Source organism: Amphiprion ocellaris, chromosome 13 (genome assembly GCF_022539595.1).
Source record: "Amphiprion ocellaris isolate individual 3 ecotype Okinawa chromosome 13, ASM2253959v1, whole genome shotgun sequence".
Taxonomy (NCBI): domain Eukaryota; kingdom Metazoa; phylum Chordata; class Actinopteri; family Pomacentridae; genus Amphiprion; species Amphiprion ocellaris.
Window position 1 is genome coordinate 17,611,422 of NC_072778.1, and position 23,191 is coordinate 17,634,612.

Here is a 23,191-nt window from a genome sequence, read left to right on the forward strand (position 1 = left end):
TATTATAAATAATCCTTGTGTATCATTACAAATATATCATTGTCCACACTGCTAATCAAAGCCTGTGTCTTTACCAAATCATGAGCTTTTGGGAAATGATGTTGCTCATATTCCAGCTACTGAGAGAAATTAGCATTTCTGCAAGCTTCAGACTTTCTGCTCCCAGCGCGGAGAAAAAAGTGTGTGGATTCTTTGATTAAAAGAAGAGGAGAGGAGCACTGGATGGGATCAAAGAAATGACCCCTTTTTCAAACACAGTGTATCTATACGTACATTTCTCTGTCTCTTTTTTTGTCCTTGGGCACGTATTGCAAAATAATGTCCTTCCTGGAAGCACCCAGATGATCGAGCAAAAGTCACAGCTGAAAATAATGATTGGAAATGTGTGTCTCTTCAGAGATTCCAAATCCCCCAGTGGTTTGTGTGTGTGTATATCAGCAATTCAATGATTCAATGAAATGATGAAAACAGAATTGTGGGTCATGTAAAATACATATCTTGGAAATCTGAACTCCGCTCATCTATTCAAGGTCAAAACAACGCAATGTCTGCAGCATTCTGTGCATGGCTAACACATACATAGTATACTGACTGACTGAATCCTTTAAAGCTAATGGAAATGTAATATTTTATGGTCCATTATTATCCCGTGTAAAGGCCAAGCTTGTAACTCTTCTCCATAAATTATAGTAATGGTCATAGCTTTGGCTTTGGTGTGGATGTGACTGTTAATGTTATGTGTGTCACTGGTGTATGTGATAGAAATGCAGTTCTGACAGGCTCTATTTAGACATTAAGGTAAACCCATAACATAAAATGACCCAGATGGTGGGCATTTTTCTGGAGTAAATGGTATATTTTGCTGGAAAAGCTACATTCAAACCTCAAATGGACCCATACGAAGGTCAAGTCAGGCAAGTCTGGGACATTTTAAACCTGATGTTGGGTGTACACAGTAAATCAATTCCTGCTGTATTTAAAGCTCCAGTTAAGAGCTTGGTGTGCTGTCATAGAAGATCTCAGTGAAGCAAACCAAGGTCCTTAAGACAATCAACTAAGCTTTTCCGGCAGAATTTCTCCCTAGAGTGTCGTGATAGTGATAACATTTGAGGTTCCCATCACTCAAGTTGAAAAACTGGAGAGCCTGGTCAATTTCTTTATTAAAAAGTGTCTGAGACTGCCAAGATCTCTAAATGACATCTATTTGTGTAACAAAGGAACTCCGGAACTGACTTTCTCAGGAATGACTAAAGAAATGATGTCTGGATGAGACCTTTCAGCAGGTAAAAGCTCTACTTAAGTCTGCCAACATTGTTGGGTAGGTTCAATATGGACAATAGGATCCAGGCACAGGTTCATAGGACAACAATATGGTGATTTACGCCAAAGCAGTGTCTCATGCGAAAAAGAGACTGCTGACAAGGAAGAAAATACTGATTTAAAACAGGAAAATCAGCCAACCGGCAGACCAGCCAGAAATGCAATCGAACATGCAAAGTTCGTCTCAAGATTGGAATGTGGTTGTTAACCTTGACAAATGGTTATTATTCGAAGCAGAAATAGCAACCACTCAAACCAGACTTAGTCTTATAGTCTAGTAGTCTGAAGAGCACAGAAATCGCTGAATTTAATGTGTCCTGAGAAGATGTGCTTTGTGAAACACGTGACTGGAAACAACTAAAATAAGATGCTAAACAGTCTGCGTGAGAAGAGCAACTATGGCGAGTGGAGGTTGGTTTTGTGGCTGCATTGCTGCAGAGGTTGTTAGCTGGAGGTCAAACACAACTCCGAGTCTCAGAGACAGCCAACCGAACAGCCAGTGGTGGCGAAGAAGAGCTGTGTTGCATGTGTACAGGATCTGTCCTTTCCATGCTTTCCATTCACTGTTTATGCATGTGGTCGTGCAATGCATTTTGGTAGAATTGTGGAGCATATGAAGAGTTAGGGTGTCATGTTGCATGAAGTTCATCTGGAGAAAAATCAGGTCTAAGTTACTTTTTGCAAATCTGAGGCATCCACAGAGACTTACTTCTCCTGGAAACTTTTAAAGTAAAAGTTTTCTATCTAAAATGAAGGCAGACTGTGTAGCTGCAGTTTATTCTCACCTACAATCTTTTCAGAAACGTATTTCGATGAACTATGTCTGCAGTATAAGAGAACATTTCCAAACAGGGAGCAGACAGCCCATGAGTGAAACGTTCATCCAATCAGGTGTGATGTGTATACACAGTTGTAGAGTGTAGAGCTTGTACTGGTTTCATGTTGGAGAGCACCTGTCAATCATCAGTCATGACACTGACTAGTCATGCATCCATCAAGCATCCAAAGCCTGGAAGAGGTGAAACCTTTGCATCCAAAAATGTCCCTGTGAATATATACCATCATTTCTATGTGCTTGAATTGGACTGATTGCCACTAAAGATAAAGTAAAACTGGTAATGCAGTTCCCTCTGTATGAAATCACATAAACACAAATGAGGCTTTGTAGTTATCTCTGTAACATGCAGACTATTTCCTAAGTTGCTCTACATCTTTTGTTGTGTGCAATCAGTGAATGATCTGCACACACCTCTTTCTAAACGCCGCTTCACTGTAAATATTTTTGTGAACAGATGTCTGCCTCTTACAATATGTCTGCGTATTCCTGTGAGTCTCTGTTTACACAAAATTACCCAGCGACAGCTCGATTCCGACCTAGAAACAAGCAAGTACCTGTCAGTCAACACAGTTTACTCTAAATCTGATGAATAAATCAGCTCAGTGGGCACCGGGGTTCTTGTGAACAATAAACTTGCAGTGTACTAGCACACCTCTGGGTCTCAGCACATCAATTTCTGTTACACAATCCAAATCAATCCCATATATCCGATAACTTTTTTATTTTGTTGATGGAAAAATATCATCACCTGCTAATCTTGAGCAGCAAATTAGTCTAGAAGCTCTGGGGGAGAAATGGTTGAATGGTGATGGACTGAAAGAAGTGTAGTTTTAACTGAAACTCATGAGCATCACTGCTGTTCTCCACAAATCGTTAGATTCATCCACTACAGGGATCTAGTTTATCCTTTTTAAGCATCTAAACTGCAGGTTCGACTGAATCTGCAAATAGGCTGGAGTGTCTTGCTCAAAGACTCACAGTAAAATTCTTTCATTTTAATTGTGACCATATTTTCACAGCCACGCAAGGGATGTGCAAACATCCTCCTCATTCAGTGTAATGACCACATAACCACAGTTTGTAAATTACAACTGCAGGAGCTCGAGAGAATCAGAGTAAAACATGCATCTCTCCTTCATTCTCAGACAGATGAGATAACAACAACTACCAGGAACACAGACAAACAATCCAAAAATTACTCCTCTGTGAAAAACATGAAACCCCTGTGGGTAGAACACACACTCACAAACTGCCGTGTGACAAACGAGGGCAGACATCTGGCTGGTATAAAACTCAGCGCTTTTCCCACACTAACACAACTCTAAAAGGTCTCCTCTCTGTGGACAAGCTGCCCGACAAATGTCCATACAGCCTGTATAGTGTCTCTGAGGTTTTCAATATTCTCTGGAGGTTAATGAGTAGCCCTCTGCTACTCTGAGATAATTTCTTACAATTTGAAAGGCTATTAAAATCAGTAGACCTGGAGTGATTTCTGGGTTGCTGGAGGAAGGAATAATAATTTTCATAAATAACAGAGAATGTGTCAGGTGTATCAACCTCCCATAAACACAAAAACACTATCAGGACAGCAGCTTTTGTTGAGAGTTTGACATCTCTTATCTACAGTCTAGACAACTTGGAAAAATATGCATGAGGGAAGTAAATAAGCTCCCACAGCAGCTGCTCCTGCGAAGCAACACACTGAACCCCAAACTGCCTCAGAGGAGCTGTAAGGAGACATGCATGAGAAAAATTCAGACTCATACAGAAACAATGAAACATTAAAGAGGAAGGAGTCAAAGCTTCAATTAAGTGCTGTCTTTATGTAATAGAAGTCAAACAGCAGAAGTGCACTACTTGTGGCACCATTTAACACAGTATCATGAGAATGAACGTGCTGCAGGATGCACTCTATGACTCTGGATATCTGGATATCAAAGCGACTCAGGTTTTCATTAGACAATCATATTCAAAGAATTATTTTAAAATATAATTGTGCTGTTAGTAAGTATAAAATGATGATTTCATTTTTTGTTTTTACATCGTTTGGTCCTAAATGTATGTTTTTTTTTCTTTAAAATGGTTGCAAAAATCTTCAAAATCCCAATCACATGGGCTGATTGAATTATTGCATTATGAAATAATTTTACACTCCAAGAAAATTCTAAATACATATCAAAACTTCACAAAACATTAAGAATCTCAAACTGTTAACTGTTTAAAATTTCAAAAATTATAAACATTTTATTTGCAACGCACACACTGCCAACTTCATATCTTGCCAGCCTTTTTTCATTCTACACTTGCCCCAACTTGTCATCATGTAACACACAGAATGAAAACAAATGCAGCTTCCTCACCACGTCTATGATCTGCAGCAGCGTGAGGCCGAGCTCCACCAGGATGGCAGCTGAGTCATTGACCACAGGTCGCTCTAATCGATTGTAGTTAGCCAGCAGCTCCTTGTACAGCCTCCTCTGGTGCTCTCCTTGCAAGGACCCTGGAGGAAAGTTTTATGGGATAATTATAAAGAAGCATCAACTGTTGCATTTAAAATATGTTCAAAACAAACCACCAATATTTGAGTGTGGAGGTTAAATAGCCCTGTAAAGCAGGTATGGAGGTCCTTGAGGTTACTGTGTCACACATAAGCACCAGCACATCTGTCAGAGTGGATAGTAAACCCCTGCAGGCACTAGTTTCTGAAGGTCACTCCTTGATTTACAGATTGCGTTTGGAGTTTTTTTGCATTTTAAAACCATAAATCTACGGCTGGATTAATGATGCTCCACAGAAGGCATTTTTTAAAAACACCATCACTTTTTTGGCTTCACTTTCCTTGGAACATATTCTTGTGTACTGAGGCTGAATTCTAATCTAGAAAGTAGCTTTAATGGCCTCTCAAACCTTTTACCCTTCCTGTGCTGGAAGCAGCCTGCAACCAGATTAGAATTCACCTGGTAGAGTTTCAAAAACGCTGCCACATCCTGTACCTGTTCCCTCTGCTGAAACTGTGCCAAGATGTTCCCGATTCCTACACTTATTTCTGTAAACTTAACTTCGAACAGCATATAAGAAGAAGGTCTGTAGGTGTTGAATCGAAGGTTTTGATGAATAATGAATGAATAAACACGTGCTGACACCCGCATATACATCTGCTGACTGTAACACACACAGTTAAAGGCAGGACTATGAGTCGGTGGAGTCTTAAGGTGATTAGGATGATGTGCATGTTGGCTCGACTCATCACCATTATTGATTCTCCCCAGCTCACTTTCAGTACACATTTAGCACCGTTTCAGCCAAAAATAAAGACACATACATAAACAACCATCTCTCACTCTCACACACACACATTCATACCACATCCTTAATGACCTTGAAGCCACAGATCTGACTATAGGTAGTTTTAAAAACACTGTTAAAAGTTACAACCATAATCTGTCTTTACAAGTCTCCTGTTTCTTTCACATGCCTGTTGATTTTGTGGTTAGTAAACTTTGCTTCATAAACAGTAGACAGCTTATTAGTATACTGATATAGAGGGGATTAGGCAAAGAAAATCCAGTATCATATGTTAAGTATTGTCTGTTAGTTGTAAAACACAAAGGCAGAACATATATTAATGCGACTGTAGTGGAAACTGAAGCTTATGTCACTTGGTGGCCTGTGATGGAAACCTGCATGTAAAAATGATTAACTCTCAGCTACATGTTTAAATCGAGATGGAAGGAATGTTGATATATGGCAGTTATTAATCATCACTGCATCACTGCGTGCAACGGTCATTTTACCTTTGTCAGAAACATCATAGCACAGCAAAGAACAGCCAAACATGTAAGGTAAATGAACTCTGAACTATAAAGCAGCACACAAAAAACAACAATATCACTCATTATATACTGTGCACACACAAACTATCACTGTCAGTCAGATACAAGATGTAAGCAGCAGGTCACCTTCATGCAAACAGTACAATGATTCCCTCAAATAAACATTCAGCAGACAGTCCACTGAAATCGTGTAAGCCGAAGTGCAAACCAAAGAAATACATATTAGAGACAAACATAAAGTATAAGCAAGAAATAAGAGGAGAGGATTGCAGACACATGCTTGTAAAGCTGTGAAGAGCTGCATCATGCCTTTGGCCTCGCATGGTGCTGATTGGCCCATTAAGGCTGTAATGAGGAGAGTTATAGCAGGGCCGAGCCTGAGGTCGGAGACGGAGGAGCTACAAGAAGCTGCTCAGCAAAGCAAAATCCCTCAAACTGCTGCTATGGAGCCACACAGACTCTGATTAATTCATCAGACCTCATCCACCAACACCAGCTACCTTCTGTAGAAGCTGGATTCAAACACATTCACACCGACAGGCATAGATACAGATGCATTTATGCACAATATTGTTTTTCTGCCTTTCTGTCAGTAAACACGATCAAACGGATGACAAAGCAGCTGTTCTAAAGGCAGTTTTTCTTATGGGTTTTACAAAGACAAAAACACAATTTCAATAAATAAATAGACAGAACAACAAAGCCATAAATCTGCTCACATATGTACACTAAAATGTCCATAGGCATGTGCACAAAAGTTTAAATACTGCTTCATGTACAACTGCTATCCTTCTTCCAACCTCCCTCCTGTGTCATTCCTGTGTTCTATTACTGTGAAATGTGAGCTGAAGGCCAAACAAACATAACTAAACTAATAAAGTCAGTGAAGAAGAATTGAAAGCTCAGTCTCTGTTGTTGCTCGTCTCATAAAACCGTGTTCAGAAGGAATTAAATGATCAAATAAATAAAACCACGGTGCCAACTTTAATTCACAAACAAACTATGCACAGAGTACACTGGGGATGAAGGGATATAGCTATGTGTTTTTGTGGGGGTTTTTGTTTTTCTGTTTTTTGTTTGTTTTTAATCATCTCACTAATGAGCTGATATGAGAAGCTGGCATGAAGACATGATTTTCTGAACACAGCAAGAGGTGTCATCAGAAAACTCCAGCAGTGAAACGAGAGAGGGAGGCGAAGGGAGCAGGGTGAATGAAAGATTTGTCGTTTGTTCAGCGCCTTCGCCATTTATCTCCCTGTACTCGACCATTGTATTTAAAGAGCATAATGGAAAACAGTCAGGAGAGGCGTTCCTCAGAGCAGCCATGAAAGAAATGTCAATCATCAAGAAAACTCTAAAAAGTCTGATTCATTCTCATGTTATCTTTTAATCAAGTGTTTTCTTTCAGACAGATAAAGGCTGTACAGTGTCATTAATATTGCTGTTTTCTTGCATAATGCATTTGTGTATGTCATTTTGTACAACTGTGGTTGTGGAGGTGTCACCAAATATAACTTAATGCAGACTTGTCAACTGACACTGTTGCTAAATATATTTGTAAAAATCTTTTTTAATACCCTTATTCCCTATTCACTTTACTAGCACCAGAAAACAGAGGATCATGGTTGGTTTGATTTCTCTCTCTCACCCCACAGCTGTCACTAAATCTTTAGCCAGAAAATTTCGAGGAGTACATGATGCTCAAATGACATTGTGAATGATGTGGTACAACTCATTCTTCATAAATGTTTGTCTTGCTGGCAAAACATGAGAGGTCAGAAGTTTGATACTTAACTTTACTAAAAAATAAATTATTTTATGAAAACAAGTCACCTTTGTATCTCGTTAGGGAAGTGCAAGGACAATTAAGGTCACTAGCAGAAATACAAAAATGTGTAACTGAATTTAAATTCTATTTTGCAGAAACACACAATAACAAATAAACATGAAATGACAGTTAGCCCAAGATGTAGTCAGAGTCAAATAGGATTAGTTTTTACTGGGAACTAGTCTGAGTCTTCTCATGAAGTTGCAAAGTTGGGTCTGTGCAAAAGTTCTGATGAAGTTTTGTTGTGCCACCACCATGGAAAAAAAAGTCTGAAGGCACAATAAGATTAAAGTTTGGCTGTGTTTAATCTCTGTAGATTATGATAGGAAATGGAGAGTTATTTATATTTTTAAAGCCCCTTTTCAGTAGCTGGTTTGACCTTTACTTACAAAGACAACATTTGCTATTATTACTTACCTGGTAAAGAGAAGAAAATGGCTATTTATAACAAAACTACATTTGTAAGTGTTGGCTAAACTCAGACATGGCAATGATAAACAACAAACGTGTTAGTCCTCCATCATTCATGGGTCATTACAGGAAATGTCAGGCTGTGTCCAGATCAAGTCTACGAGAAGGTTAATGATAGGTGGATTTATCCAACTTATTGATCGTCAGCAAAACAGTACAACAGAGGATGTGTCTGTTATTCATAAATCTCAATATGTTAAGATCAAACCATTTAAAGCCATTATCATTGGAAGTAGGTCAGGAAACAATCCTCTATGTCTGGGGATAAAAACTCATAGTCCAAATGTTACTAAATGTCTCTGCTGGCAGTGTCATTGTGATGAAATAGCTCCTTCATGAAGGTCACAAATGTATTTTATATATACAGCCCCATAGCCAAAATCCACACACTGCTAAATGCAGATTATTGCAGATGACAGCAATGACAGTTTTCAGTCATTCTGACCAAGACGAATGATAACTTATGGTTCATGTGACTAATAACATAACCTTGAAAGAAAAATATCTATTCATATTCATAGCAAGGTGTGGGTGATTAACACAAACATAAGCATTGAACATACCTAAACATTAAAAAATACTATAGCACATGAGAGAATGCTGGGTTGGTAGAAGAAGGCATATTTGGATAACCAACCACTAAAACATGCTCTTTCTACACTGTGCACAGCTGACAAGGGGACCTTAACACCCACCCACCAGCAAACACACATATGTAGTGGCAGAGTGGACATCAGGGGGACCTGGACTTTTCCCAGTGGGCTGCTGTACAAATTGGGAAAATGAAAGAGATGGATGGCTGTGTTGTGGTGATCATCAAGCAGGCTGCAGCCCACTGTGGCACTAACCTGCCCTGCTAATTGTGTTCAGTTCAGTCCTGTGGATTCAACCACCTGCTCAAAGTGTTTGTGTCTTTGTCACCATTTAAACGCTGAGGCATCCAGGAGGGGACTGCTGCTGACTTTACATAGATGACATGTTAGAAAAAAAGTGGTTTCAATTCAGAAACATCCAAATGCTTCAAATTGTTGTGCATCTGTGTAACAGACAACAGAAAGGATGAGCGGATCGGCGTCAGACACTCATGCACAGACTTGCCAGAGTTACTGCCAACCAGGAAATATCTCATTAAAGATAAGTAAGGTTATAAGTTTTGTCCTTTAAACTCCATGACAACCCAGTGCTTAAAAAACAATCAGTAGAATCATATCACAGGTCATTAAAAGCCCCATTAAATCCTATTTTTGCATTTTCGCAGATAGGACATGTTGCCCTACAGTCAGCTGGAACACAGACACATTTCCCTGTTACTTTTCTTTGTCTTCATTTGTCCTTAATTTCCCTTTAGACAGCCATTTAACAGAATGAGGTGGTTCATGTCTTAGACACTGACTCTGAGGACATCATCACCCAAGACGGCAAAAATTAATGCATTTCAACTATTCACAAAGACTCTGTTAAGACAAAGCCGTGTGTTTCCTTGACATCATTATTCACTGGGAGAGTATTGGATATGAGCACTATCTTACAGGTCATTGTCAAAGGAAATGAAAAATGTGAGCCAGACACATAGAGATGTAAATTCAGTCTTCATATCCTTATATGCTTCATGTACTCTGTGGTGGTGAGGCAACCTGCCCAGTAATGTGTCACCCAGCCTCTCCATCAATCTGAGAAGCTCCAGCTCCAGAGGGTAAAACTTCAGAGCAGTTCTGAAGACATAAATAATGATGTGGGTGTTTGAGGAATGAGAGTCACTGATTTGAATTGAAAGGAATACTTTAAGACACCATCGTGACAGAAATTAATCAAGACAACAACGGCTACTTCTGACTTAGAATGAGGCAACTACAGCTGTGAGACTACGAGAATAAAAAATATAGGACAATTTTTTAGAAACTTTTCTAGTGTGTGCAAAGCAAAAGAAATAAATCTGAGGCACATTTGAGCTTTATTCAAATGTGACAAAGAGAAGACTCCTCCTGCATTTGAACATACTGTTGACCGCATTTGTTAAAAATGAACTATACAAGAAGTTACCCAGTTACCCCCTCCTTTAATTAGTTTCAAGCCAACCAACTCAAGACCAGCTTTCTATAATCAACTTTTAAGTATAACAGATCAAACTCAGCCCCCTGAGAAAAACAGTGAGGCGTTCTTTAAAAGCTGCCCCCCAAAAAAGCCTTTCAGTAGACCTTGAGTTATGTTTTTGCCAGGTTGCAAAGAGTATATGCTTGTACAGCAGGGTGGCCCAAAGGATAAATGAAGTGATCGCTCACCTTGAATTATTAAGCAGTAACCTGAATGTACGAACTTCTTAACCTTAATATACTAATACATGTTTCACACCTAGAGTCATCATCTGTGTAATGTAACCCTTCATTCACTGTTAAGTTGACTTAAGAATGCGACACTATTAACTGTGAGATAATGCAGCGATGAATGGATGATAAATGGATGAGAAACAGTCATTGTTGGCGAGAGATAAAATTGTCTACACATATATTCATAAATAAACATTGCAGGAATATGTGTAGTTTTAAATGCCCTGCGTAAACCTAAAAAGGGAAAATGACATGTACATTATCCCCATCCTTCCTCCTTCTCAAGCTTTCCATCTTTCATCTCATTTTTCCACCTCTTTTTCCTCCTTTACCCCTTACTGTGCTGTTCTCCTGTATATTCATCATTCTTCTGTATCCTGACTGCACCTCTCTTCCTCTCTAGGTACCTTTATCCCTTTACAAGCCTTTCCAAGTCTTGTGATATATTCTAGTCCTCCTTTTCAGTCCCCCTGCTTGTCTTGTACATATTTGTTGCAGCTTTCAACATTTTGGTTCATATTTGCAATGAATGAGGACATTCTAGAGTCGATTACGTTGTACAGAAACAAGCAAAAAAAGCCTCAAAAGTGGTCTAATGATCAGTGTCAACTGTGATTTAGCATCACGTGCAAAGATATCTGAAGCCACTTACGGTAGAGGGCAAGGGAGGCCAAATAAACAGGTAGAAGGTGACCAGTGTAAAATGATCTGTTCCCACTGTGAGGCCAAAAATAGGTTTGGTTGGGGCTGCATCGAAACACATTATTATTCCCTATTTCTGTCACACACTCACCCATTAACATATACTGAGAAATTCAGCTTTGCGATTCCGTCCCATTTGAATATTTTTTACTGGGTCAATGTGTTCAGATGAGGCTTCCAAACACACTCATCAGACATCAGGCTATCCATACACAGACGGCCTGAGGGACTCATTTCCCCTCACACACACACACACACACACACACACACACACACACACACACACACACACACACACACACACACACACTCACACACCTCATAGCCGTACACCCAAACTAGAAAAACAGGAAAGCTATTTTAGGCAGAGCACTAAATGACCACCTCTTACATCAGGGTGTTTAGTGCCCCTGATGTGCCCAACTAAACCCATCCAGGCTGAGCCGCTTTCCAACACACACAACCAGGATGCAGTGAAACGATCATGGCTTTGTTCCTCAAAGCCAGTCTCTTTCTGCCATGTTAATCTGCCATACTTATGTAGATTGGGTAATCTATTATAACATAAAACAGGATTTTAGCATTCTTTTGCTATGGGGAATTCTATAAATTATGTCAACAAATGCCTGATATAGACATTGACCTGAGTAACATAGTTGAGTGGAAATTACTGGAATGATTAGTTGGTTGAAAATGTATCAGTACAATTTTGATGCTGAATATGAATCTGAAGGTTTACATTTCTTCTAGCCTGTCTTAAAACAAGACATGCATATCCCCTCATAATAAAGTTATTTCTTGCTCTAATCATGACTGTTTGTACCACTCATGGAGAGATATTACTGCAAAATGCCTTATTAGGTTAAACCAAATCTTCATGACACTTCAGCGGTCTAAGATCAAATCAAGCAATTATTATCCAAAGACTTTTAAGAAAGGAATTCTTTCTCTGAAACCCTCTACTGTTGCTTGGATAGAAAATGGAAAAATACTTATTATTTCATGAGTAACAAGGTGTTTTTAAGGTTTTCACTTGACTGACAGCTGCCTTTTCTTGTGGCAGCTACAGTGGTTGCTGCTTAACTGCAGGTTTCAAAACACTCCTGCAGAGTGATGTAACAATTGGTATGTCCATGTTTTTTACAGCTAATGTCTAACTGGCTTCACCAACTGTTATTCACACCAGTGATCTTGCTGACAGACAAGACTCAGACAGGGTTAATATGGCCCCTGTGGTGTAGCTCTGTGGTGCAGCTCTGTAGTACAGCTCTGTAGTTTGGCCTCTGAAGTTCCAAATAACGAAACATGAATTCTGATGAAGAAACAACAAAAGCACTACAGAGCAGTCGTGGCAAAAGGGTCAGAGAGATTAGAAATGAAAGAACGTTACATCATTTCACTTCAGTTTAGCTCAACTAAAACACATAGAAAGCAGATAAAACACAAATATAAAACCACATGAAAGTGAAACAAATATCTTAAAGCAAACAAATAACATTCATACCAAAACTGTCAGAAAACGCCAAATCTGTTATCTGGTTCGGAACATAAAGTACTCTCATCTGAAAATGCTCTGGGAAAGAGAGACCGGAGTCATGAACCAGGGAGGAGACAACACAAAGAAACCTCTGACAGACCGCTGCTCCCTGAGGTCTGAAGAGTCAACACCATGTCAAATGCTACATATCTAGAAGCTTTTTGATCCAAATATCGTGTGTTAGTGTATGTGTGAGTGTGTATGTGAGAAACAGATGGGGGAAAATAAATAACATGCATGCACACATCAAATGGTGTTGCAGAGGCTAAAACTCCCACATTTGATGAATATAATTTAAACCTTGCAGATGGTATAATGCACGAAAAAAGAATGAAGAACTCCGGTTAAGTCTTTACGGTTGTTTATAATCATGATTGACATGAAAACTTGAGTAGTTTGACTTTTTTCAAGAGTGAGAAAACAAGACAAAACTGATGCCTTGACTTCATTTGGTCCTCATTTCACAGGAATTTTACATTCACACGTACAGTAACTTTGAAAAAACTCAGGCGCATCATTTGCTAACACTGCTGAAATTTCACTTGCCAGAATGTCACAATCTGTCATAGTTCTTGCAGATATCAAGCCTCTAACACGCTTGATACTAAATGCTAGTGCTGTGACAGCGGATAACTTCACATTACCCAGCCAATGACTCCCTGGGAAACGTGTATTCTGACACTTCTTCAAGCTCGCAAATGTCCGCCCACCTTAACAGAGGCCATCCATCTCTCCTTTAGATTATGGCCAACCTTGAAAAGCCCAATGTGAAGAACTAATGGAATCTAGACACTATTATGTCTGACGGGCTGCAGCAAACAGTCTACAGATAGCTGTTGTGTATGCATGTCTGTGTGCTAAAATGTCTTATCTTGTATTTATGCTTATAGGAAGCAAGTGTCCTCCAAAAGATGAGACACTAAAGAGGTTACTTACCCTTAAGTAAGTATCCTCTTTACTCTGGCTCTCTTGTTATTGTTTCTTTCACAGCCGACACACAGCTCTGCCTCTGACACTAACCAAGTGTGCATTGATTTAAATTAAGGTCACATCAACATTGGCAATGGTCTAGCACCTCATTATTTCACTATCAATCTTTTGGAAGTAAGTCAGTCAGGGGAAGCCGGCGGTGAAGCATCCAGATGTTCAGCAGCTTTAAACCAACATCTTAACCCAGGCGGCCAGGCTATTACCTAATCTGTTTCAAAATACAGATGGAGAGACAGAGGGGGGATGAGAGTCAGTTGAGTTGAGTAGGAGGCACCCAAAAAAAAAAAGAGGGAAGCTGGAATTTTAAAGTGAATCAGAGAAAAAAAAGAATTGGAACTAGATGGAGGTAAAGAGAGGAAATCCAGGGCATCAAAGATCCCTTAAAAGCTTGGAATATTCTGCATACCAAAATGTTGTACAAGTTTCTGATCATGTCTATTTTCAACACCAAAGCAAAACTGCAGACAGATGTTTTCTTGAGATTGTATGTCGTTTGACTTGGAAAGTGATCCCAGTGTTGTGACTTGACTTTTAAACTGAGCGTGTCAGTTTTTAGTTCGTCATTTGTAATTTTGGCACTTTGAGTCAGCCAGTTCAAGACACGTGTGAACAATTCTGATGGAAGATGTCCTGAATATTTTGGGTTTTTTGCCCTTTATCGTAAAACAGTTATTTATAGTCTCACAGCTTGCGTTTTTTAGATGCATGCTGTGTTGCTATATCTTCAATACAGTTTCAGCTGGCAATAATAAAAATAAAAGTTATAAAAATGACTTAAATCATGGTCTTTGAAACCTGCTGGCACTAAAACTGAGCGAGAGGGAAAGGCAGGGTGACTTTGACAAGAAGTAAGGTATAAAATCAGTAATGAGGGTAAAAGTGAAGACAGAAGGCGAGGGTGAAACGAGGACAGACAAGGGACAGTAAAAGAGACTATGGAGACAAAAATAACAGAAAAAAATCTATTTAATATAAGAGATTTCCTCTGTCTACACTGAGACTGAAAGCAGCTGTTTCCAAAGTGCATGCACACATGCTCATTATCATTTCATGTGTGGGATGTTTAAATCAACTGACCAGCCATTGACTCATCCATTAACATCATTTCCAGCATCATGTGACTGGCTGCAGTCGTGAGCAGGGATCAGAGTCTATGGCGTTGTATGTTAATGGAGTTTTGCGTGGATAGAATCATATAGGAGAGATTTATAATCTATGGACGAGTGTTGAGAGTCCTAAAACCAATGGGATTTTAATCCTAATCCAGGGGCTAAGACCTTTGCTGTGGTGCAACACTGATTGCACGACCACCACATCTCAAACATGTTAAGAGCACAACCTACTGGGCTTCACAGTCCTAGAACTAAAAGAGCACAAAGAGAGGCTCATGTTTTATCATAATGTTAGAGTTTTAAAACTGTTAGAATCAGTATATTAGTTTCAAGTATCCATATAATGTTTTACACTCTTAAACTTCAAAATTAAATCTAAGACTTGGAACTAGATGGAGGTAAAATGAGGGGGGAAAAAATCCTCAATTAGCCTTTCAACACCATTAGTTAACACAATGTAGCATTCGAACACAGGAGTGTTGGTAGCTGGACATGGGCCTCTGTACCCCTATGTAGATATTCCATTAAAAATCAGATAGTCGTTTACCACATTAACAATGTCTAGACTGTATTTCTGATTCACTTAATGTTACCTTCATTTAAAAAAAAAGGTTTTCTTTCAAAAAAAAGGGCAGTTCTAAGTGATATACACATATAAGGTAAATTAAATGCACCGCAACCTGTTAACCACTTAAGCTTCATCGGTGCTTGAACTGCAGATCTTATTTACTTAAACATAATGTTTGCAAAGCCTGATAAGGTAATACCATTTTACATAAATCCCATGATTATAGGACATAGAGAAAAGAGTGGTACGTTTTGTTGATTATGAAAAAAAACAAGAGGACAGCAAACTGTGAAAGACTCTGCTAGAGAGAAAGGGGCTTACGCAAGAGAGACAGAAGAAGAATTGAGGCATTTCATTGAAATCAAGCAGATATTATTGTAACATCTGTGCCAGACAACTTCACTCTCCTTCTTGGAATAAGGGTCAGAACAAGAATTTTATCGGAGGGATATGTTATTGTACTTTCCATGGGTACACTTGAAACCAGTGCTAATAATTTGTTTTAGCACTGGTAATTTTGTTTGTTTAGATTATTTTCACGGGTAAAAAAAAACTTGTAAATATGGAACTTTGAAGAACAAAGATGAGTTTTTCTGGCACTGAATCAATGCCAGCAGAGAAACTTTAAGTCACTGAGGTGGAAATTCAGTCCCACTTGCAACTGCAGATGTTGAGAATTTGGTAGATCAAAGTCACCCTGTCATTCGTCTGCCACTTGTGTCTGGATGTCTGCAGACAAGTTGTTGCAAAATCATGCTTCAGTTTCAAAGAAACTAACATGGCCTATATCTCCTGTTTAGGCTATTGTCTTGTGTTTCCCTTGACAGACTAAAGCTGCTTATCAATGGCACAGTGAATGTGCACACACTAGGCTTACAAGCGGCTAGCTGCGTCTTTAATCCCCACGACCAAAGCCTCATGAGCTTCTATTCTGCTTCCAAACAGTCAAATGTGACACATGGTGACACTAAATCATGAGGAGATCTATGAAGATGCTGCTCGAAAAAACAGACTGTACTATGGGGTAGTCTGTGTTAGACTTTTTGCAGTTTTGTCTATATCTATCTATCTATCTATCTATCTATCTATCTATCTATCTATCTATCTATCTATCTATCTATCTATCTATCTATCTATCTATCTATCTATCTAGTAATTCAGTTAGAAACATTTGTTGTCACCTTGTTGGCAGATTTTTTGTGAATTGGTGAATTGTCTGAGTGATAAAAGTAAGACAGAAAACCTAAATCACATGACATGTGTAGCTTTATATGTGTCATTAAAGTGTCTTTGATAGTAGACAGGATACATACTGAACAATATGTCCCACTATGAGGTAGCAACACTGTCTAGGAAAGATGGCTGAGGCCTCCTGTCATTGATTTCCATCCACTTTATTTCTCTGTTTAAGCTTTGTTCAATCCCCAACACTCATCCCTTTCACCCATTTCCTTCACCAGAAGATGTCCTCTGACTGGATTAGCATGTTGAGGTGGAGGCAGTGGAAGGTGGCAGGTTAGACTGTGAATATGGTGCACACACACACAGACACACAGACACACACACACACACACACACACACACACACACATACACACACACTGAAGTAAAAGGTTTGAATGTAAAGCTTCAGCAAAGCCGCTGTGTCAGAAACTGGTAAGTAAACAACCCAGATGTTACAGATGATGCTGCTGCTGATGATGATGTGATGGAGCTTAGGAGAGAATTATAGAGTCATGCATGCACATCTCATTGCACTTGAATAAGCAAACATTAACGTGTGTATCAGGCACACATAAATGGATGTAGACATGTGAACTGTGTTTAAAAATAACTCTTTGAGAGGTAAATTACCTTTTCATACACATACATACATACGTGTGCAGGGTCAGACTGCTGAGAAATGCCATACACATGCAAGGTGAAGTGTTTTTAAATGATCACATAGGACTTTAAAAGATGCAACCATTACTATGCCACGTTGTGAGCTTCATGAGTTAAAATTGAAAATATCAGAGTTGAATCTCCTAACATGAAATGTAAAGGCAGTTTTTCTTTCTTTCTTTCTTTCTTTCTTTTTTTTACCTTGATGTGAATAAAACAAAGCAGGATAAACTCCGTACAATTCAGTTTAGGTTTTAAGCTTTCCATCAACAGAATAGTTCCCCCCTCCTTTTTTTTAGGAAGTTCCCTAATATCAGAAAAATGCTTCCTCTAAAAAAAAAGCTCAGTAGTCCGTTTAGGAACACAAAATTCACAATCATTCACTCATTTAAAAAACTATGATGTATGAATATTAATTATTTGTCAGTAGACATTCATATCTTTCATTTATCTACATTCACAGAAGATGCTGCAGGAAAAGAAAATTTAACCCTACCTTTGAAGAGGAAGGCTGTCCAGATATAAAATCCAACCGAACACGCTTCCCAAAACTTGTGGCAGCGCATCCTGGCAGTTGGTCCGCCGCTGCCCGGCACCGGGCTCTCAGTGTCAGCTACACGGGGACTCTGTTGGCCGGTGGAATGAACATGAGGCTGGAGAGACACGAAGAGCGACTGTGAGATGAAAAAGGCTGACAGACAAGTGAGCGTGGAGTTCAGACCGGCGCGTTCACGGAGCGCAGCGCTGCTCGGGGACGCGCCTCCCAGCTGGAGTTAAACGTGGCCGCATAACTTCACAGGTAAGCAGGCGGTGATAACAGCCACAGTAAAGTTCCTCTAATAGCTTCTATAATTGAATGGGCCACACGCTGGAAAGTCGTGGCAGAGCAGGTTACACCGTATTTTTAATTTGAATCTGATTACATGAAATTGCCTAAAGGCAAGATTGCATCTGGTGTGATTCTTCAATCCTGAAATTTTTCATGTTTTTGAAGTGTCTATTTAAATTCTGCTTACTTGATAAACTCAATCAATTGTAGGAGTTTTGGTATACATCAGCTGGATCTCTCTTCTCACCTCTCATCCAAGAAGCTTATTCAGTTCTAACTGACTGATGGGGAGTCAAAGATATACACTCATCAGCCACTTTATTAGGTACACCTTGCTAGTAAAAGGTTGGACCCCCTTTGCCTTCAGAACTGCCTTCATTCTTTGTGGCATACTTTCAACAACGTGTTGGAAACATTCCTCGAAGATTTTGGTCCATATTAACATGATGGCATCACACAGTTGCTGCAGATTTGTCGGCTGCACATCCATGATACAAATCTCCTGTTGCAACACATCCCAAAGGTTCTACTGGATTTAAATCTGGTGACTGGAGGCCACTGGGATACAGTGAACCCATTGTCATGTTCAAGAAACCAGTTTGAGATGATTTGAGCTTTGTGACATGGTGCATTTTCCTGCTGGAAGTAGCCATCAGAAGATGAATATACTGTGGTCATAAAGGGATGGACATGGTTAGCAACAATACTCAGGTAGACTGTGGCATTTAAACGATGTTCAGTTGGTACTAAGGGGCCCAAAATGTACCAAGAAAATATCCCCCACACTATTGCACCACCAGCAGCAGCCTGAACCGTTCATACGATGCAGGATGGATCCATGCTTTCATGTTGTTTACGTCAAATTCTGACCCTACCAGCTGAAATGGAGACTCATCGGACCAGGCAATGTTTTCCCAATCTTCTGTTGTCCAAGGTTGGGCGTGCTGGTTCAGAGAGGGTATTCTGCAATCCTTTGTTGTAACAAGTGGTTATTTGAGTTATTGTTGTCTTCCTATCATCTCCAATCAGTCTGCCCATTCTCCTCTACCTCTCACATCAACAAGGCATTACTGTCCACACAACTGCCACTCACTGGATATTTTCTCTTTTTCGGACCATTCTGTGTAAACTCTAGAGATGATTGTTTGTGAAAATCCCAGTAGATCAGCAATTTCTGAAATACTAAGGCCAGCTCATCTGGCACCAACAACCATGCCACATTCAAAGTCACTTAAATCGTTTTCCTTCCACATTCTGATGCTCGGTTTGAAATTCATCAAGTTGTCTTTACCACGTCTGCATACTGAAATGCATTGAGTTGCAGCCATATGATTGGCTGATTAGCTATTTGTGTTAACAAGCAATTGGACAGGTGTACCTAATAAAGTGGCTGGTGAGTGTATGTTGTCACCCCAAAACATGTGGCAGATGGCTCATTAATGACTCACATGCCTCTATGTGTGGATGGTTGTGAAACTGCCAGGTTAGATAGCGCTTGATGTGTTAATGGTGTAGAGACTGTGGAGGGATCTCAAGACTGTCTTATAAGTAACTGAAAAGTGGTGTTGTTGCCACCCTCTTCCATTTAGAGATGATGTTCCAGCTTAATTTCTCGCTCAAACCATCTGTCTTCTTTGTCCAGAACATGAACATTGATGTCTTCAAAGGAGTGTTGTTTATTCTTTAGATGCAGGTGAACTGCTGAGCCCGGTTAGCTGGATCTCCGGTGTTGAGCCATGTGCTTGTGGAACTGGTGTTTCTTTTCCCCATATGAAGGTGTCTGCACTCCTTGCTGCATTAGATTGCATATGCAATACTGGTGAGCTTGTGTTGGGGCATTTTATCCTCAGGTTGAACCGGTTTTTGTGTCAGTGTTGCTGAGTCGAAAGAGCACCACAGTGTTTTCTTCGGAGAAAATCCTTCTAAGTTTCTCAGGGACACCAGCTGCATGCAGGATGAATTTGAAGTAGAACTTAATCAAATCAGATAGATGAGCAATTTTCCTCAATTTGTCTGTTTTCAGTTCTTGTTAGTACAGTGAAAGTTATAACAAGATAAATGTATCTTGGTATAACATGCATATTGTATGGTGTGATAACACATCTACAAACATCTTGTTATGAAAAGAACCTAAAATCATCACAAAATTAGTGTATTTGTGTTTCTCATGTTTCAGGGACACAGTCACATTGTGAGGTCTTACCTCCCTTTTGGAGAATGAAATAAGTCCAAATATCTGAAGACTTGGGTAAAAGTTGGGCAGGTAGAGCAAACCGGGGTAAGATTTCCCTCGAACAACAATGTCTGTTTTGTTTTAAAACATATATTTTGAATGCCTATATTATATGTAAATATGAAGTATCTTGCTTCAGTAAACACATTCAGAGCACAGAGAGAATCTACAACAAAACTGCAATTTTGTCATCACAAGACTAAATGTAAAATCCTGTAAAAGGTAAAAAGACTCTCCCAAGGATAATCCTTCCTCACAAGTCATTTTAAGCAACTGTCATTTGTTACTTAAGCACAAGATTGTCTTTATTTTCAAAATCTGATGTTGCTCTTACTGCACCATAAATCTTAGATTATACATATAGAAATGATTTTAGATTTTTTTTTAATACGGTTTGATTATTGCCTGTTAATTTTGAATATACGGGTAGAAGACAAAGGTTCTAGCTTTACTAATTTTAACTTTATTTTCATTGATATTTAAATCACTGACATATACACATAAATCACCAATCAGCTGGGATGCTTAATGTCAAATTGATGAGGTGGTGTCTTCAGTCTGAAGTCCTATTTCACATATTTAAAAAAATTAAAAACATAATTTTTTAAAATTCAAATTAATGGATAACACTCTAGATGTCTATCTATCAAAAAACGGAAAAAGTTATATGACCCTATAAAAAAACAACAAAAAACCCCCAAAACATAGGCATATTTTGTTCTTTCATGATATAACATTTACCTCAAAACCGCTTTGTCTGATTTCCTCCCACCAGGATTCCATTGCTTTTTAAAGATGAGTAAGGCCACTACCATCCAAGAAAAGATCTGTAATTAAAACAGACTAAATCTTGAGGTCATGAGGGGAATTATGGGAGGTTGGCTTCTTACCTCTGTGGGGCATCTTACCATGTTTTACTCTACTAGTTAAATGTCCCTAATAAAACTTGTAAAATAACTGTATGCATATTTCTGAAAGTTGCTCTAATCAGTATTTATTTTGTTACAAGGATCAAAGAACCACATATAATATGAAATACTTGTTGAGCTGCCTCCAGAGACCAGCTCAACAAGTGACTGCAGGTTTAAATCAAACACAAGGCCTTTGAATTGCCGCTATTGAGGACACACTCATCATTCATCTGCCTGTTTCCCCCTGTGCTGGACGGGAATAATGACTCTGGCCCATGAAGCGAGCACAGATCACCAGTCAGCTCTTCTTCTCCCACAGCTGTACATGATCATTTCTGAATGTGCCATGTGTCACGCTGCAATTTTCCACTTCCTAGTGTTACAAAGAGGTTCATCAACTGCATTTTTGTCATATTTGTCTCCTTTTTGTGCCAGGCTGGCTCATAATCAAATTACCTATTTATCCCAGTCCATAAATAATTTCAGTCGGAAATAGGATCCGACAGGCAATGAGGAGGAACACTGCATTTTTTCTCCAAATGTTCTGGCTCCCTCTCAGCCTCTCTCTCAATGGAACAGGGAAGTATTATCTAAGAGGCAGCATTGCACCAGTGGTATTAGACCTGCTCTTGCCAATTTTTTTTAGATACCTCACATGTGTAGGTCTCATGGCGCTCCATCAGAGGAGATAGATGCCGTTAGATATGATTTGGTACAGCATTCCATATCTGTGTTTGCTGTAGGTGGGCCAGCAGAAACCTCTGATCACCAACTTCGTCCTTCTTCATGCTCTCACTGGGCAAATGTCCAGTCAGTCAGAAGGCAGCGGCATCAAACAAATTTTGCCAAGGAAATATTGAACCACCTGAGAACAGAAAGGCTTAAGATTTTGTTATAAGTGCCACTAACTTTACTGCAGTAAGAAGAAGCACTCTGTAGTTGCAAAATCACCAGCAGTAGCATGTTAAAATATGTCAATGTTGTTTAATAACAATTGTAACATGAAGAAACCAAGATAATCAGTGTCAAATCTATGTCAAACTGAAAAGAGCCTTTGAAGTCTCATAGCATGAAACTTAAAGGGTCCCTGGCATTGTTTGAAGATGCATCACATTTATAATTTTGTATGTTCCATTGCATTATACTTTCTATTGGGTGTGCATGTGATTCAGTATTCAAACACTGTGTGTGTTTGTGCAGTGTTGATCTGTTGCACCATAAGTATTTTTTCTCCTTATGTGTTGCCTCCTTCAACACGCTGCACATGATTTCGTCCCTCGGGGGGGAGGAGCTGTGAACACTTAGTAATGCACACTGTCACACGCTGCAACTGCACAAACACACAATCAACAAGAATCCATCTCGCTTTGTCCCACCTCAGAGTGCCGAGAGTGTCGCCATGAGCAAACTGTTACCTGCTGAGAGTCTTTCAATCCAACATTACAGACACACGGAAACTGAGTGTCTTAAATCTCAGCTCTCAAACTGCTTTTTCGAAAACATTTGACAATCATCGGGCAAACCAGCAAAGCAAAGGCACTTTTTATTGGCCTCAGAGATTTGGCAACCTGAGGATCTATGCAGATGCCAGTCCAACACTTTTATTCAGCAGTTTATTGAAATGTGAAAGATCAAAGAGAAGGTATGCTAATTCTAGATTTGGTTTCAGTATTCTGAGCTGATTTTAAAATTCTCACAACTAAACAGCAATCTAAAGTCTCCATCATTAGTGTATGTTTTTATTGTTTTTTCTTAAATGCACCAATCTAATGATACAAGATGAACAATTGAGAGGAAATGTGAAGCACAAA

At 39.3% G+C, this 23,191-nt stretch overlaps 1 protein-coding gene across 1 annotated transcript in view; it reads right to left on the bottom strand.

Annotated features, from left to right (window-relative positions):
- Positions 1-18,113, bottom strand: part of LOC111582310 (neuronal acetylcholine receptor subunit alpha-7-like) — a 36,950-nt gene extending 18,837 nt beyond the window's left edge. Inside the window, exons 1-2 of the mRNA XM_023290927.3 lie at positions 17,904-18,113; positions 4,519-4,658 (exon numbers count right to left, since the gene is read on the bottom strand). Coding sequence (XP_023146695.1) covers positions 4,519-4,658; positions 17,904-17,973 — 210 coding nt within the window. The 5' untranslated portion in view covers positions 17,974-18,113. The remainder of the gene's footprint in view (positions 1-4,518; positions 4,659-17,903) is intronic.
- Between the last annotated feature and the right edge of the window lie 5,078 nt (positions 18,114-23,191).